This window comes from Rhinoraja longicauda, chromosome 18 (genome assembly GCF_053455715.1).
Source record: "Rhinoraja longicauda isolate Sanriku21f chromosome 18, sRhiLon1.1, whole genome shotgun sequence".
NCBI classification, from domain to species: Eukaryota; Metazoa; Chordata; class Chondrichthyes; order Rajiformes; family Arhynchobatidae; genus Rhinoraja; species Rhinoraja longicauda.
In genome coordinates this window covers 42416516-42435647 of record NC_135970.1, presented here as the reverse complement: position 1 = coordinate 42435647, position 19132 = coordinate 42416516, and the positions used below count along the sequence as shown (strand labels likewise).

At 49.0% G+C, this 19132-nt stretch overlaps 1 protein-coding gene across 1 annotated transcript in view; it reads right to left on the bottom strand.

Moving 5' to 3' along the window:
* Positions 1–19132, bottom strand: part of LOC144602185 (UPF0606 protein KIAA1549L-like) — a 145100-nt gene that overhangs the window by 14018 nt on the left and 111950 nt on the right. Inside the window, exons 15-17 of the mRNA XM_078414921.1 lie at positions 10466–10650; positions 8494–8714; positions 5493–5625 (exon numbers count right to left, since the gene is read on the bottom strand). Coding sequence (XP_078271047.1) covers positions 5493–5625; positions 8494–8714; positions 10466–10650 — 539 coding nt within the window. The remainder of the gene's footprint in view (positions 1–5492; positions 5626–8493; positions 8715–10465; positions 10651–19132) is intronic.

The window sequence follows — 19132 nt, the reverse complement described above, 5'->3', positions numbered from 1 at the left end:
GGGTGCTCTCTGTATGGAGTGTGGAGTGTGTACGTCCTCCCATCGGTAGTGGGGAAAATGCTAGAGTCAGTTATTAAAGATGTGATAGCATCACATTTGGAAAGTGGTGAAATCATCGGACAAAGTCAGCATGGATTTACAAAAGGTAAATCATGTCTGACGATCTTATAGAATTTTTCGAGGATGTAACTAGTAGAGTGGATAAGGGAGAACCAGTCGATGTGTTATATCTGGACTTTCAGAAGGCCTTCGACAAGGTCCCACATAGGAGATTGGTGTACCATCTTAAAGCACACGGTATTGAGGGTTCAGTTTTGAGGTGGATAGAGAATTGGTTGGCGGACAGGAAGCAAAGAGTAGGAATAAACTGGTCCTTTTCGGAATGGCAGGCAGTGACTAGTGGGGTACCGCAAGGCTCAGTGCTGGGACCCCAGTTATTTACAGTGTATATTAATGATTTGGACGAGGGAATTGAATGCAACATCTCTAAGTTTGCGGATGACACGAAGCTGGGTGGCAGTGTTAGCTGCGAGGAGGATGCTAGGAGGCTGCAGAGTGACTTGGATAGATTAGGCGAGTGGGCAAATGCATGGCAGATGCAATATAATGTGGATAAATGTGAGGTTATCCACTTTGGCGGCAAGAACAGGAAAGCAGAGTATTACCTGAATGGTGACCGATTGGGAGAAGGGGAGATGCAACGTGACCTGGGTGTCATGGTGCACCAGTCATTGAAAGCAAGCATGCAGGTGCAGCAGGCAGTGAAGAAAGCGAATGGTATGTTGGCATTCATAGCAAGAGGATTTGAGTTTAGGAGCAGGGAGGTTCTGCTGCAGTTGTACAGGGCCTTGGTGAGACCGCACCTGGAGTATTGTGTGCAGTTTTGGTCTCCTAACCTGAGGAAAGACGTTCTTGCCTTAGAGGGAGTACAGAGAAGGTTCACCAGATTAATCCTGGGATGGCGGGACTTACATATGAGGAAAGACTGGATAGACTGGGCTTGTACTCACTGGAATTTAGAAGACTGAGAGGGGATCTTATAGAAACATATAAAATTCTTAAGGGGTTGGAGAGGCTAGATGCGGGAAGATTGTTCCCGATGTTGGGGGAGTCCAGAACCAGGGGTCACAGCTTAAGGATAAGGGAGAAGTCTTTTAGGACCGAGATGAGAAAACATTTCTTCACACAGAGAGTGGTGAGTCTGTGGAATTCTCTGCCACAGAAGGTAGTTGAGGCCAGTTCATTGGCTATATTTAAGAGGGAGTTAGATGTGGCCCTTTTTGCTAAAGGGATCAGGGGGTATGGAGAGAAGGCATGTACAGGCTACTGAGCTGGATGATCAGCCATTATCATATTGAATGGCGGTACAGGCTCGAAGGGCCGAATGGCCTACTCCTGCACCTATTTTCTATGTTTCTATGTTTCTATGTTTTCTCCGGGTGCTCCGGTTTCCTCCCACATTCCAAGACGTGCAGGTTTGTAGGTTAATTGGCTTCTGTAAATTGTCCCTAGTGTGTAGGATAGGACTAGTGTACGGGTTGGTTAATCGCTGTTTAGTATGGACTCGGTGGGCTGAAGGGCCTGCTTCCACACTGTATCTCTAAAACAAAAAACATCCTCTTGCTAACTAGAGGACAGTCCTGACCTTCCATCTGCTTCATCGGAGACCATTCGCTCCAGAGATGCTGCCTGACCCGCATTTTGTGTCTACCTTCGATTTAAACCAGCATCTGCAGTTTTCTTTCCTACACATCAAACTATCTTTAATCAGGCTTTACCTTGCATTAAACGCGTGTGTGTACATCGGGTGTATGGATGTGTGTGTGTGTGTATATCGGGTGTATGGATGTGTGTGTGTGTGTGAGTGTGTGTGTATCGGGTGTATGGATGTGTGTATGTGTGTGTGTGTGTGTGTATGTGTGTGCGTGTATGTGTGTGTGTATGTGTGTGTGTGTATCGGGTGTATGGATGTGTGTGTGTGTGTGTGTGTGTGTGTGTGTGTGTGTGTGTGTGTGTGTGTGTGTGTGTGTGTATGTGTGTGTGTGTGTATCGGGTGTATGGATGTGTGTATGTGTGTGTGTGTGTGTGTGTATGTGTGTGTGTGTATGTGTGTGTGTATGTGTGTGTATGTGTGTGAGTGTGTGTGTGTGTATGTGTGTGTATGTGTGTGTGTATGTGTGTGAGTGTGTGTATCGGGTGTATGGATGTGTGTGTGTGTGTGTGTGTGTGTGTGTGTGTGTGTGTGTGTGTGTGTGTGTGTGTGTGTATTGGGCGTATGGATGTGTGTATGTGTGTGTATCGGGTGTATGGATGTGTGTGTGTGTGTGCGTGTGTGCGTGTATCGGGTGTATGGATGTGTGTGTGTGTGTGTGTGTGTGTGTGTGTGTGTGTGTGTGTGTGTGTGTGTGTGTGTGTGTGTGTGTGTGTGTGTGTGGATGTGTGCCCCTCTCTCCCTCTCCGAGCGACACCATTACTCATCAGTATGACCAGTATTCAGTGTAACTGGACATCCATCCTCTTTGCTCATGTGCCGTGGTATCTGCTGAGTGCAAATTAGCTGTGGTGTTTGGCTGCCCACCAAGGACTGACAATAATTTGGAATAATCAATCTTTTGCGAATGGCTTTGGAATAACACAAGGTGCTAAATCTTTGCAAATCATTTCCGTCTTTGGTGGAGGACGGCGATGTTTATCAGAACTGCGCTCAGCCTGAACTATCGCTACTAAATAAAGCCAAAGCCGTGGCAAGACACTGCTTGACTCAGCGTGAGTGAGTGATGTCCCAGGGTGCCGCTCTGATACCACACCTGAGTAAGTGGATTGCATTAAGCCAATGTTCCTCAGGGAACAACAGCAGAAGCTTCATCATCTTCCACAAGTTACCGACAGCTGCTGAAGACTTTGATTATACGCCATGCAAAGCATCCCTGTCGCCATCCATCACAGTATCACAGTGCTTCATTGATTTAGAGATGCCAATGCTTTTGCAAGCTCTGGAGTCTGGGTGTACCATGCACTTTCACCTACACTCTCTCACAGCTGGGCAATGGCCACAGCATATTGTGTATCAGAGAGACACACAGTGCTGGAGTAACTCAGCCGGACAGGCAGCATGTCTGCAGGGAAGGAACTGGTGACGTCTCGGGTCGAGAAACTTCTTCAGACCCGAAGCGTCACCCATTCTTTCTCTCCAGAGGTGCTGCCTGTCCCACTGAGTCACTCCAGCATTTGGTGTCCATCTTGGGTGTACAGCCAACATCTACAGTCCCTCCCTGTACACCATGTGTTGCTTAGCAAAGCACTCCAGTATTCAATAGTCTGCAGGGTGGCGTGCTGAGGGAATGCTGCCTTGTTAGACACACCAACTTTCCAACAGCACCTCAAACAGTTCCACATACCTCCTTTACTCATGTGAGCACAAGGGCACCCTTCAGAGGGCAGGGGCACTTGAAGAGAGAACTCCTGCCTTACTGTAAATGTCTCCTGGTGTATGTCATTGCTAGGATAAAACTGAAACACCGCTACTAATGCTAAATGCTACCCAAGCTCACTGGGAGGTTGCAGAGCACGGCACAAAGGTTGATGCAACAAAGCAGTCCAACCCGGGCCAAGATATGGTGAATGGTCGCGGTCTTATGACCCAGTGTCGGAGAGTCTAAAACTGGATTGCATGGGGTTAATGAGAGGGGAAAGGGGACCTGGGGCAATGTCTTCACACAGAGGATGCTGCACGTATGGAACACGCTGCCAGGTGAGGTGGAGGTGGCACAATTATGCCAGGTGGAGGTGGATCAAATATAATGGGCAGGTAGTGGATAGTAAAGGTTTCCAAATGCAGGCAAATGGGAATGTCAGGTGGCCCAAGGGCCTGTTTCTGTGCAGTATAACTACGATGCTCTGGGTCAGTGACCTCTCCACCATCACAGGGACTGACCTCTCCACCATCACAGGGACTGACCTCTCCACCATCACAGGGACTGACCTCTCCACCATCACAGGGACCCACAGGAAGCGCTGTCTCAAAAAGGCAACCAGTGTCATCAACGACCCACACCAGCCTGGCCACACTCTCACTGACCCACACCACCCTGGCCACACTCTCACTGACCCACACCACCCTGGCCACACTGTCACTGACCCACACCACCCTGGCCCCACTGACCCACACCACCCTGGCCACACTCTCACTGACCCACACCACCCTGACCACACTGACCCACACCTCCCTGGCCACACTCTCACTGACCCACACCATCCTGGCCACACTCTCACTGACCCACACCACCCTGGCCACACTCTCACTGACCCACACCACCCTGGCCACACTCTCACTGACCCACACCACCCTGGGCCACACTCTCACTGACCCACACCCCCCTGGCCACACTCTCACTGACCCACACCACCCTGGCCACGCTCTCACTGACCCACACCACCCTGACCCACACCACCCTGGCCACTCTCTCACTGACCCACACCACCCTGGCCACACTCTCACTGACCCACACCACCCTGGCCACACTCTCACTGACCCACACCACCCTGACCACCCTGACCCACACCACCCTGGCCACACTCTCACTGACCCACACCACCCTGGCCACACTCTCACTGACCCATACCACCCTGGCCACACTCTCACTGACCCACACCACCCTGACCCACACTCTCACTGACCCACACCCCCCTGGCCACACTCTCACTGACCCACACCACCCTGGCCACACTCTCACTGACCCACACCACCCTGGCCACACTCTCACTGACCCACACCACCCTGGCCACACTCTCACTGACCCACACCACCCTGGCCACACTCTCACTGACCCACACCACCCTGGCCACACTCTCATTTCATTCCTCCCATCAGGAAGAATGTACAGGAATTTGAAAACCGTGGCCAACACACCTTTTCCCAACAACTATCATGGGTTTAAACATGGCAGAACAGCAACCCAACAATGAACAATGAACTGCCCTCGGTCGGTTGCACGGAGGGCTTTTGGGGTTGTTTTGGTGGGGTTTATTAACATTGATTTTTTTGCTTTGCTATCTATTTGTATTGATTAAAGTTTAGAGTTTAGAGTTACAGCGATGAAACAGGCCCATCTGCCCACCAAGTCCGCACCAACCAGCAATCCTCGTACACTAGCTCTATCCTACACACTACGGACAATTTACAATCTTGACAAAAGCCAATTAACCTACAAACCTGTACGTCTTTGAAGTGTGGGAGGAAACCAGAGCACCCGGAGAAAACCCACGCAGTCATGGGGAGAACTTACAAACTTTGTACAGACAGTACCTGTAGTCAAGATGAAAGCTGGGTCTGTGGTGGTGTAAGGCAGTGACTGCAATGCTGCACCACTGTGCCTCCTTGTTGTGTTTATACAGGCATGTTATGTTGCTGCAAGTAAGAGTGTCATTGTGTCATTCTGCCTATCGTAAGTGCACGTGACAATTCTAGACTCTGCATAGGCTCTAGGACTCACGTCGTATCCATTGTTGCGAATGCCACGCCGTGACTTCTCCCTGGTGACCAGCATATCCATCTCGGTGCCGCCCGGACTCGGACTGTTCAGAGACTGCCTGCTCCTGTACATCGTGTTCTTCATCTGCGACTGTCTGCGTGGATTCCAGATACATCAAAACAAGAGAACCATGAATGCAATTGTAGCGGGAAGGTGGAACGTCGTTATTTGGAACGGTGAATCGCTTTGCAACCTGCAGGAACTGTGTTTACTTTAGTTTAGCTTAGAGATACAGCACGGAAACAGGCCCTTCGGCCCACCTTGTCCCTGCCGACCAGCGATCCCCACCCATTAACACTATCCACCACACACTAGGGACAATTTTACATTTTTACATTTACCAAGCCAATTAACCTACAAACCTGTACGTCTTTGGAGTGTGGGAGGAAACCGAAGATCTCGGAGAAACCCCACGCAGGTCACGGGGAGAACGTACAAACTCCGTACAGACAGCATCCCGTAGTCAGGATCGAACCCGAGTCTTTGGCGCTGTATGGCAGTAACTCTACCGCTGCGCCACTGTGTCGCCCTGTTGTAAGCCATGTGCCCACCAAGGATCCTGGCAATGGATGCATCCAACCACTGCAAGCTCCTTCCATCCATCTCTCAGTCAGCCAAAGAAAGCACATGGAACAGAGAGCATTTGAAAGATCTCTGGCTGTTGTTCCAACCATCTCATAGAGCCAAAGAGTCATACAGCACGGAAACAGGCCCTTTGGCCCAACTTGCCCACACCGACCAAAATTCCCATCTACATTAGTCCCACTTGCCTGCATTTGACCTATGTCCCTCCAAACCTGTCCTACCCATGTACCTGTCTAATTGCTTCTTGAACGTTGCGATAGTCCCAGCCTCAACTACCTCCTCCGGCAGCTCGTTCCATACACCCACCACCCTTTGTGTGAAAAAGTTGCCCCTCAGATTCCTATAAAATATTTTGCCCTTTCCCCCTTCACCTTAAACCTATGTCCTCTGGTTCTCGATTCCCCTACTCTAGGCAAGAGAGTCTGTGCATCTACCTGATCTATTGCTCTGATGATTTTGTACACCTCTATAAGATCACCCCTCATCCTCCTGTGAACTAGCCTGCACAACCTCTCCCTTTAGCTCAGCCCTTCCAGTCTCCTTGTAAATCTTTTCTGCACCCCACCAATCAAAATGCACTCTGTCCATCTCTTCCCTGTCACGCTTTGTCCAGCCCTCTTCCAGCTTTTGTCCCCCCCCCCACCCCACACAATGAAATTAATTTTGGGGTGAATGAAACTAGAGGGGTGAATGAAGGGTGAATGACTTAATTTGTTCAGATATTTATATATTTTTTTCTATACTGCCATTAAAATGGTTAGTAAGCTCTTGTTGCTTTCAATGGCAGTGGAGCTGGAAATTTGATATGTTTTTTTCTCTCTACCTATGGCTTTCTAATTTCTAAGTAGCAGGATATTTCCCAAATTTACTGCAATATAACCTTTTAGGGAAGACCAGACGAGCTAGTGGGATCATAAATTTATAAATGGCAACACTGGAGGATCGCCCTTAGGGGGTATGGGGAGATGGCAGGAACGGGGTACTGATTGAGAATGATCAGCCATGATCACATTGAATGGCGGTGCTGACTCGAAGGGCCGAATGGCCTCCTCCTGCACCTATTGTCTATTGTAACTTTACTTCGTGTTGCCAATTTAGCTACTTTTCTGCTAGAACTACTAATATATTAAACCACAGACTCCATGGTTTTTTGAGCTAGTTTTCCAAGAGAAAGACTGCAGTAATCAAAGACCGAAAGGGTAGGATGGGCTGAAGTCCAGTGTTTAGACGTTGGAATGGTTTTTTAACATTCTAATAGAATGATTTTCCAACTCCTGCTGTCATTAAACTTTTTTTTTCACTTCTACTTTTCTTTACATATTTTTAGGATGTTCAAAACGTTGAATAAAACAAACACTTAAGGAATTAGTTAATTTATGTTTTTTGCTCATGTGACAAAATAAATTATATATAAAATTATACACAAGGGAGAGAATAAGACGAAAATTACCAAAATAAAAACAAGAAAATGTAGTCGAGGGTGAATGAAATTTTGTGATAAAGACTCAAGGGGGAATGACACTGAAATAGTTTAAGAAGCGCTGATACAGGTCACAGAAGCCCACGCTACCTCAGCAGAACCGCTTTCATAGTTCTATCCGCTTCACTGTTGCCTACATGATGGATTTCCATGACTGTCCTGTATAATTGGCGAGCACTAAGAGTGAAGGCCATGGAGAACAACAAGAGTGTCGTTTGGACTGATGAAGGGTCTCCACCCGAAACATCACCCATTCCTTCTCTCCAGAGATGCTGCCTGTCCTGCTGAATTACTCCAGCTTTTTGTGTCTATCTTCGGTTTACACCAGCACCTGCGGTTCCTTCCTACACAATTCCAGCCATTCCTCAATGAACCAAAGGAACACGTTCCTCAAGTACACAACATCAAGAGGTGTTCTGGAAATTGGAAACGTTGGGCGAGATGCAGCAGATACTTTGGTTCACTGTCATCCAGAGAGTGACACCACACTGGAGCGGAGAACAGCTTTGTAAAACATTCCATCGCATGGCAGTCAAAGTCCACTGGTCCACTGGTCCACTGGTCCACTGGTCCGCTGGTCCACTGGTCCACTGGTCCACTGGTCCACTGGTCCACTGGTCCACTGGCTGACCATGGTTCTGCATCACAATCACCATTCAAGTTTACAATTTCTGCTTGCTCTCACCCATGTTCCTGCCCTTTCTACCTCTCACTCTTGCACTCATCCTGTGCCCTCTCTGCCACTCACCCCAGCGCTGGCTCCTGCCCTCTCTACCACTCACCCTCGCACTGGCTCCTGCCCTCTCTACCACTCACCCTCGCGCTGGCTCCTGCCCTCTCTGCCACTCACCCTTCAGTCCAGTCCTCCCCCAGGTATCTCATGTCCGTGGTCCTCACCTGTTTCTGGCTTCGGAGAAGGTGGATGAAGCCCGCACCTCAGCCTCCAGCGTGCGGCGGACGTCCATCGGCTCCTTCTCGTAGACCTTCCTCTGCTGCTCCAAGCTGGCCCGGTTGTTCTCAAACTCGGGAAAGTCATAATAGCCTTTCCTCTTGGCCTTCAGACGGAGCTTGTTTCGATAGTGCTCAATGTCAGACTTCTGCTTCAGAGCTTTGCTCACCTTGTGGCAACAGAAATATTCCAACTCAATGATTGATTGGTGCTGTACTGTCATGTGTACTTCTGTACACGTGCAACGCTTTGCTGTGGTAAAGTCATACAGCAGACCTCACCTGGGCAGTACACAAGTGTCGCTAGGTTCTGGCGCCAACAAAGTTGGAAAAGGTCATGGAACAGTCCTATCTACTGCCTCCCCCTCCCCACGCCTCCCCCTCCCCACCCCTCCCCACCCACAGCGTCTCCCCCTCCCCACCCCTCCCCACCCACAGCGTCTCCCCACCCACAGCGTCTCCCCACCCACAGCGTCTCCCCACCCACAGCGTCTCCCCCTCCCCACCCACAGCGTCTCCCCCTCCCCACCCCTCCCCATCCACAGCGTCTCCCCCTCCCCACGCCTCCCCCTCCCCACGCCTCCTCCTCCCCACGCCTCCCCTCCCACAGCGTCTCCCCCTCCCCACGCCTCCCCCTCTCCACGCCTCCCCTCCCACAGCGTCTCCCCTCCCACAGCGTCTCCCCTCCCACAGCGTCTCCCCCTCCCCACGCCTCCCCTCCCCACGCCTCCCCTCCCCACGCCCCCCTTCCCACGTCTCCCCCTCCCCACGCCTCCCCTCCCCACACCTCCCCTCCCACAGCGTCTCCCCACCCACAGCGTCTCCCCCTCCCCACCCACAGCGTCTCCCCCTCCCCACCCCTCCCCATCCACAGCGTCTCCCCACCCACAGCGTCTCCCCCTCCCCATGCCTCCCCCTCCCCACGCCTCCTCCTCCCCACGCCTCCCCTCCCACAGCGTCTCCCCCTCCCCACGCCTCCCCCTCTCCACGCCTCCCCTCCCAAAGCGTCTCCCCTCCCACAGCGTCTCCCCTCCCACAGCGTCTCCCCCTCCCCACGCCTCCCCTCCCCACGCCTCCCCTCCCCACACCCCCCTTCCCACGTCTCCCCCTCCCCACGCCTCCCCTCCCCACACCTCCCCTCCCACAGCGTCTCCCCTCCCACAGCGTCTCCCCCTCCCCACGTCTCCCCTCCCCACGTCTCCCCCTCCCCACACCTCCCCTCCCACAGTGTCTCCCCCTCCCCACACCTCCCCTCCCAGTGTCTCCCCTCCCACAGCGTCTCCCCTCCCACAGCGTCTCCCCTCCCACAGCGTCTCCCCTCCCACAGCGTCTCCCCCTCCCCATGCCTCCCCCTCCCCACGCCTCCCCACCCACAGCGCCTCCCCACACCTATTTTCTATGTTTTTAAGTGCAGTCTTTTACCCAGAGTAGGGAAATCGAGAACCAGAGGACATAGGTTTAAGATGAGGGGGGGGGAAGATTTAATAAGAAACTGAGGGGCAACTTTTTTACAGAAAGGGTGGTGGGTGTATGGAATGAGCTGCCTGAGGAGGTAGTCGGGGACTTTCGCAATGTTTAAGAACTATTCAGACAGGTAAGGAGAACCTGGCGTGGGGGAGGGGTAGGGGAGAACAAAGCAGGACTTGGTGTGGTAACTGGAGAGGTGTCAGGGGGTATCGGGACAAGGCAGGAGAATGGGGTTAGGAGGGAGAGATCGATCAGCCGTGATTGATTGGCGGATTAGACTTGATGGGCTGAATGGCTTAATCCTGCTCCTATTCCCGATGACCTTATGGCTTTGTAACCTTGTCAGTGCCCTTTACGTGGCGACTCTTTGCATACCTTGGGAACGCAAGCAAAGAATTCCACTGTGGCTTGTCACGTGTGGGAATAAAGTATTGAACCAATCAATCCAACTTACCTCCCCATTAACTGCTGGTATCTCGGGGCTCTTGTCTGAGCCGGACTGGGTATACCCGGTGTGTGTAGTCAGCGGCTTAATAGACAGAAGCTGGACGGACCCCGAGGGCGTGTCAAACGGATCGTCTGACGACTTGGAGACGTGTTCAAACAAGGTGGTGCACTCCTCCTCATCGCTGGCCGGGACTGAGAGACACCAACATCACGGCAAAGGGACAGACAAAACAAAATGATTAAACGGGAGGACTCAAAGCTTCCCAACAAAATCTCTCTTGGAAATCCTCTCTGTCTGGTCAACACAAGCTTGTACGCAATCACGTCGAGGAAAGAACATTCACTGCCTCAAGCTAATAATGGGAGCAGAGGCATATTGGTGAATTATCAGGCACATTGCCAAAAGATGAGACATGTGATACATCTCCTCCAGGCTACCCGGGCAACATAGATGCATTAGTTAGAACATAGAACAGGAGGGGCAGTGTCACAGCGGTAGGCATAGTCGTTGCCTTACACCAGGGACCCAGGTTCCATCCCGACTCTGTACAGAGTTTGTACGTTCGCCCTGAGACCACGTGGGCTTTCTCCGAGATCTTCCTCTAAACATACCCTATCCATGTACCGGTCTAAATGTTCCTTAAACGTTGCAATGGTACCTGCAACTGTAACATAGCATCCCAACTTCGTCACTTAATGCCCTGATTGATGAGGGCCAACATGCCAAAAGGATTCTTCCCCACCCTGTTCACCTGAGATGCCGTTTTCAGTGAACTTGTACCGGTACTGTGTACCTGTACTGTGTACCTGTACTATGTACTATGTACCTGTACTGTGTACCTGTACTATGTACCTGTACTGTGTACCTGTACTGTGTACCTGTACTATGTACTGTGTACCTGTACTGTGTACCTGTACTATGTACTGTGTACCTGTACTGTGTACCTGTACTGTGTACCTGTACTGTGTACCTGTACTATGTACTATGTACCTGTACTGTGTACCTGTACTGTGTACCTGTACTGTGTACCTGTACTGTGTACCTGTACTATGTACTATGTACCTGTACTATGTACCTGTACTGTGTACCTGTACTGTGTACCTGTACTATGTACTGTGTACCTGTACTATGTACCTGTACTATGTACCTGTACTGTGTACCTGTACTGTGTACCTGTACTATGTACTGTGTACCTGTACTGTGTACCTGTACTATGTACTATGTACCTGTACTGTGTACCTGTACTGTGTACCTGTACTGTGTACCTGTACTATGTACTATGTACCTGTACTATGTACCTGTACTGTGTACCTGTACTGTGTACCTGTACTATGTACTGTGTACCTGTACTGTGTACCTGTACTGTGTACCTGTACTATGTACTATGTACCTGTACTATGTACCTGTACTGTGTACCTGTACTATGTACCTGTACTGTGTACCTGTACTGTGTACCTGAACTATGTACTATGTACCTGTAGTATGTACCTGTACTATGAACTGTGTACCTGTCCTGTGTACCTGTACTGTGTACCTGTACTATGTACTATGTACCTGTACTATGTACCTGTACTGTGTACCTGTACTATGTACCTGTACTGTGTACCTGTACTGTGTACCTGTACTGTGTACTATGTACCTGTACTATGTACCTGTACTGTGTACCTGTACTGTGTACTATGTACCTGTACTGTGTACCTGTCCTGTGTACCTGTACTGTGTACTGTGTACCTGTACTGTGTACCTGTACTGTGTACCTGTACTGTGTACCTGTACTGTGTACTGTGTACCTGTACTGTGTACCTGTACTATGTACCTGTACTGTGTACCTGTACTGTGTACCTGTACTGTGTACTATGTACCTGTACTGTGTACCTGTCCTGTGTACCTGTACTGTGTACTGTGTACCTGTACTGTGTACCTGTCCTGTGTACCTGTACTGTGTACCTGTACTGTGTACCTGTACTATGTACTTGTACTACGTACATGTACTACGTACTTGTACAATGTACTTGTACTATGCACGTACTCCTTGGTCCATCTGTTCCACAACTCTGGCAAACTCCACTCAGTATCAATCCCTCTGGCTCAATCTCTCTTCATACATTAGCACCTTCATGTCAGGAACCAATTCAATGGGCTTTCTCTGCACCGCCCCCTAGTCATTGACTTGACTCCTGACTCTCTTGACGAAAGCAGGAGCCACTTTGCTTAATTACGAATCCATACCCATATAACTGTCTGCTCCATCCTCTGCTTTCAGTTAGACAAAGGCACGCTGCAGAGGACAAAGGCTTTTCAGCCAGGTTTTTGCTCCGACATTTTATTTAAAGAGTTTTAATAGCAGAGGAATTAATGGAATGAGACAAGTGCTTGAATTGCCACGGCCGAGAAGGCCAGAGAGCAGGTGCTTGTAAAAGTGATGAGTCTGGATGATCACCTTGGACATGTTGTGCTGTACGGCTTGTATGTGCGCTGTGCAACTCCGTGACTATCAGGCACTGACACTGGTATCAGCAAGGCCAATATCTGCCGGAAGTTCAGTTCGGTTCAGTTTGAGTTTAGTTTAATGTCACGTGTACCGAGGTACAGTGAAAAGCTTTTGTTGCGTGCTAACCAGCAGGCGGAAAGACAAGACATGAATACAATCGAGCCGTCCACAGTGTACAGATACATGATAAGGGAATAACATTTATTGCAAAGTAAAGCCAGTAACGTCCGACCACAGATGTATCAGTGTCCCCTGATGAGGTGGACAGTAGCTCGGCACTGCTCTCTGGTTGTGGCAGGACGGTTCAGTTGCTTGGTAACAGCTGAGAAGAAACTGTCCCTGAATCTGGAGGTGTGCGTTGTCACACTTCTATACCTTTTGCCCGATGGGAGAGGGGAGAAGAGGGAGCGGCCGGGGTACGAATCATCCTTGATTATGCTGCCAGCCTTGAGGTAGCGTGAAGGAACGGCAGATGCTGGTTTAAACCGAAGATAGACACAAATTGCTGCAGTAACTCAGCAGGACAGGCAGCATCTCCGGAGACAAGGAACAGAGTCGAGCCGAAATGTCACAGATTCCATTTCTCCAGAGATGCTGCACCGAACTGTGAGCCCAGCTCAACTCAGCAGCCAATAACGTAGCAGGTAAAACTTGCTTCAGTGAAAACTGGGATGATGTGTTTTGGCAACAAGAATTAGTGGAGCAACAAAGGTTAAGCTGAAGGAACTGCAGATGCTGGAATTTTAGGCGAGAAAGCAAAGTGTTGGAGGAACTCAGCAGGCATCTGTGGAGGGGACTGGCCAGACGATGTTTTGGGTCAGACCCTTTCTCAGACAGAAGGAACAGATCAAAAGCGGAAAGTGAACATAAACATTTTGATGCAGTGATAATCTGGATGTTGCCACGTGCAGATGGAAGAAGGGCTTACAAATGGGAAATGCATGAGGGAAAATGAGTTGCAAGGCTGAAGGGAAGGAGCAGAGATTGGGACTGATGGTTTTCACAAGTTATAGGAGTAGAATTAGGCCATTTGGCCCATCGAGTCCACTCCGCCATTCAATCATGGCTGATCTCTGCCTCCTAATCACATTTTCCCGCCTTCTCCCCATAACCCTTGACACCTGTTCTAATCAAGTCACCCGTTTTGCTCTACTGAATGCTAGCTTGCACCTAATGTGCCGAAGGGCCTCTTCTCTGTGCCACAACGATTAATGATACTATATTTCAAAAAAGCACACACTGAAAGGTTTATTCGATTCTTGTTTAAATTTGAACAGCAACCCTTTTTGTTTGGTTTTGAAAAGGGATTTTTGTAGTTAAGGAGTTTGATGAAAAGGCATTGAATGTGAGCACGACAGGCAGTCAATATAAATGTGGAATTATTGATCACCATTTGGATTGGAGTGCCATTGATGAAACAAGTAGATGGTAGGAGCATGTCAAGAGTGGGAGCAGCTTACATAAAATGGCAATTCATGCTGTCAGTTTTAACACTTAACACAGCTATCAGTGAATCTCTCAGCATTCGTCAGTCTGAACATGCAAACCCTGCTTTTCATCTGCATTCATTCACCGACACTCAGCTAATTACTGTTCACAACAGGGTCCAGACAGATATTGGCCTTCGATAGACTACAAACACTTGGGTTCGATCCTGACCTCGGGTGCTGTCTGTGTGGAGTATGCACGTTCTTCCTGTGACCGTGTGAGGGTGGTGCAGCGGTAGAGTTGCTGCCTCACAGCGCCGGAGTCCCAGGTTCTATCCCGACCACAGGTGCTGTCTGTGTGGAGTTTGCACGTTCTCCCCGTGACCACGTGGGTTTTCTCCGAGATCTTCGGTTTCCTCCCACACTCCAAAGACGTACGGGTTTGTCGGTTAATTGGCTTGATGTATGTGTAAATTGTCCCTCGTGTGTGTAGGATAGTGTTAATGTGTGCGGGGATCGCTGGGCGGTGGGCCAAAGGGCCTGTATCTCTAAACTAAAAATAATCTAAGGTTCCTCCGACATCGCAAAGACATGTGGATTTATAGGTTAGTTGTCCCTAGTGTGTCAGGAGTAGACGAGAAAGTGGAACACAAAACTGTGTGTGATGGTCGGCTTGGACTGGGTGGGCCAAAGGGCCAGTTTGCAAGCTGTATCTCTAATCCATACTAAACCTGTCCCATACTTGTCATTAACCTGACTTCACACAACACAAAGTTAGGCCAGCTAACCTAAAGCAAAGCAACAAATCCTCCACAGAGGTGTGGAGGCACAGTATCGCTGTGGTAGAGCTGCTGCCTTACAGCGCCAGAGACTCGGGTTCCATCCTGACTACGGGCGCTACCTGTACGGGCTTTGTACGTTCTCCCCGTGACTGCGTGGGTTTTCTCTCCACACTCCAATGACGTACAGGTTTGTGTGTTAATTGGCCTCTGTAAATTGTGAATTGTTCTTGTTGTGTAGAATAGTTCTAGTGTACCGGGGTGATCGCTGGTCGTGGCGGACTTGGTGGGCCTAAGGGTCTGTTTCCATGCAGTATCTCTAAAGTCTAAAGTAAAGCTGTTCTCACAAACGGCCTCTGTACTGAAGCCTTGACTTACTCGAGGTGTATAAACTGCTGAGAAAAGCGGACAGATTGATTAAAAAATACAGAGTTGTCGAGCAGCACGGAAACAGGCCCTTCAGCCACCTTGTCCATGCTGACTATATGGTGACTGCAACTGACCTTAATCTTCCAGCTAAAACTTGGCATTCGGTACTTCAATTTCAACATTCTGCACTGTCTCCACTGTCTGAATGATACTGTCAGCAAATGCAAGCTGTAAAAATCAATTGAATAGATTTTGATGAGGTAGTGATTTTACAAACGTGCTTTTGGGAATTCTATTTCTGTCTGTGGATCTGCCTCAGTCTAGTAGGCCGGGCAATGCAAGGAACTCTTCCTCACAATTACATTTGGGAAATGGTGAGAGGGCATTTTGGAGAGAGACAGTGGCAGGGTGGTGCAGCGGGTAGAGCTGCTGCCTTACAGCACCAGGGACCCAAGTTCGACCCTGACTACGGACGCTGTCTGTACGGAGCTCGTACGTTGTACGGAGCTTGATCTGCGTGGGTTTTCTCCAAGATCTTCGGTTTCCTCCCACACTCCAAAGATGTACAGGTTTGCAGGATAATTGGCTTGGTATAAATGTAAATTGTCTCTAGTGTGTGGGATAAGTGTTAATGTGCGGGGATCGCTGGTCGGCGCGGACTCGGTGGGCCGAAGTGCCTGTTTCCGCGCTGTATCTCTAAATCTAAACTAAACATATAGTCATAGTCATAGAAAACATATAAAATAGGTGCAGGAGGAGACCATTCGGCCCTTCGAGCCAGCACCGCCATTCATTGTGATCATGGCTGATCGTCCCCAATCAGTAACCCGTGCCTGCCTTCTCCCCATATCCCTTGATTCCACTAGCCCCTAGAGCTCTATCTAAATCTCTCTTAAATCCATCCAGTGATTTGGCCTCCACTGCCCTCTGTGGCAGAGAATACCACAAATTCACAACTCTTCGGGTGAAAAACTTTTTTCTCACCTCAGTTTTAAATGGCCTCCCCTTTATTCTAAGACTGTGGCCCCTGGTTCTGGACTCCCCCAACATTGGGAACATTTTTCCTGCATCTAGCTTGTCCAGTCCTTTTATAATTTTATATGTTTCTATAAGATCCCCTCTCATCCTTCTAAACTCCAGTGAATACAAGCCTCGTCTTTTCAATCTTTCCTCATATGACAGTCCCACCATCCCAGGGATCAATCTCGTGAACCTACGCTGCACTGCCTCAATTACAAGGACGTCCTTCCTCAAATTAGGAGACCAAAACTGTACACAATACTCCATATGTGATCTTACCAGGGCCCTATACAACTGCAGAAGAACCTCTTTACTCCTATACTGAAATCCTCATGTTATGAGGGCCATGAAGCCATTAGCTTTCTTCACTGCCTGCTGTACCTGCACGCCAACTTTCAGTGACTGGTGTACAAGGACACCCAGGTCTCGCTGCACCTCCCCCTTACCTAACCTAACTCCATTGAGATAATAATCTGCCTCCTTGTTTTTGCCGCCAGAGTGGATAACCTCTATTTATAACCCGTGCCTAAATTAAACTGCATCTGCCACGCATCTGCCCACTCGCTCAACCTGTCCAGGTCACCCTGCAACCTCCTAACATCCTCTTCACAGTTTTCACTGCCACCCAGCTTTGTGTCATCCGCAAACTTGCTAGTATTGCTTCTAATTCCCTCTTCCAAATCATTAATATATATGGTAAACAGTTGCGGCCCCAACACCGAGCCTTGCGGCACTCCACTGGCCACTGCCTGCCATTCTGAAAAGGACCCGTTTACTCCTACTCTTTGCTTCCTGTCTGCCAACCAATTTTCTATCCATGTCAACACCCTACCCCCAATACCATGTGCTCTAATTTTGCTCACCATCTCCCGTATGGGACCTTATCAAAGGCTTTCTGAAAGTCTAGATACACTACATCTACTGACTCCCCTTCATCCATTTTACTTGTCACATCCTCAAAAAATTCCAGACAATTAGTCAAGCATGATTTCCCTTTCATAAATCCATGCTGACTTGGACTTATCCTTTTACTGCTATCCAAATGCACCGTTATTACCTCTTTAATAATTGACTCCAGCATCTTTCCCACCACCGAAGTCAGGCTAACTGGTCTGTAATTCCTCGTTTTCTCTCTCGCTCCTTTCTTGAAAAGTGGGATAACATTAGCTATCCTCCAATCCACAGGAACTGATCCTGAATCTATTGAACATTGGAAAATGATCACAAATGCATCCACTATTTCTAGAGCCACCTCCCTGAGGACCCTGGGATGCAGACCATCAGGCCCTGGGGATTTATCATCCTTCAGTCCCATTAGTCTACCCAATACTATTTCTCGCCTAATGAAAATTTCTTTCAGTTCCTCTACCCCCCTAGATCCTCTGTCCTCCAGTACATCTGGGAGATTGTTGTGTCTTCCTTAGTGAAGACAGATCCGAAGTACCTGTTCAACTCTTCTGCCATTCCCTTGTTACCCATAATAATTTCACCCGTGTCTGCCTTCAAGGGACCCACATTTGACTTTGCTACTCTTTTTCTCTTAACATATCTAAAGAAGCTTTTACTGTCCTTCTTTATATTCTTGGCCAGCTTCCCCTCGTACTTCATCTTTTCAGCCCGTATTGCCCGTTTTGTTACCTTCTGTTTGTCCTATGAAAGTTTCCCAATCCTCTGGCTTCCGGCTACTCTTTGCTGTGTTATACATCTTTTCTTTTAGTTTTATTCCATCCCTAACTTCCCTTGTCAGCCACGGTCGCCTCCTACTCCCCTTAGAATCTTTCTTCCTTTTTGGAATGAAATGATCCTGCATCTTCCGGATTATGCCCAGAAATTCCTGCCATTGCTGTTCCACCGTCATTCCTGCTAGGATCCCTTTCCAGTCTACCTTGGCCAGCTCCTCCTCATGCCTTCATAGTCCCCTTTGTTCAACTGCAACACTGACACTTCCAATTTAACCTTCTCCCTCTCAAATTGCAGATTAAAGCTGGAGTCGGATCCTTCAGCCCAACGTGCCCACACCGACCAACACTAGTCCCATTTGCCTGCATTTGGCCCATAACCCTCCAAATCTGTCCTATCCATGTACCTGTCCAATTGCTTTGTGAACATTGCGATAGTCCCTGCCGCAACCACCTCCTCTGGCAGCTCGATCCATACACCCATTGTGTGAAAAAGTTACCCCTCAGGTTCCTAGAAAATCTTTCCCCCTTCACCTTAAACCTACGCCCTCTGATTCTCAATACCCCTACTCTGGGCAAGAGACTGTGCGTCTACCCAATCTATTCATCAGATCATAAGTGATAAAAACAGAATTAGGCTATTCGGCCCATCAAATCTACTCCGCAAATCAATCATGGCTGATCTATCTTTCCCTCTCAACCCCATTCTCCTGCCTTCTCCCCATAACCCCTGACATCTGTACTTATCAAGAATCCAACTATCTCTGCCTTAAAAATATTCACTGACTTGCCCACATAGGAGATTGGTGTACAAACTTAAAGCACACGGTATTGAGGGTTCAGTGTTGAGGTGGATAGAAAATTGGTTGGCGGACAGGAAGCAAAGAGTAGGAATAAACGGGTCCTTT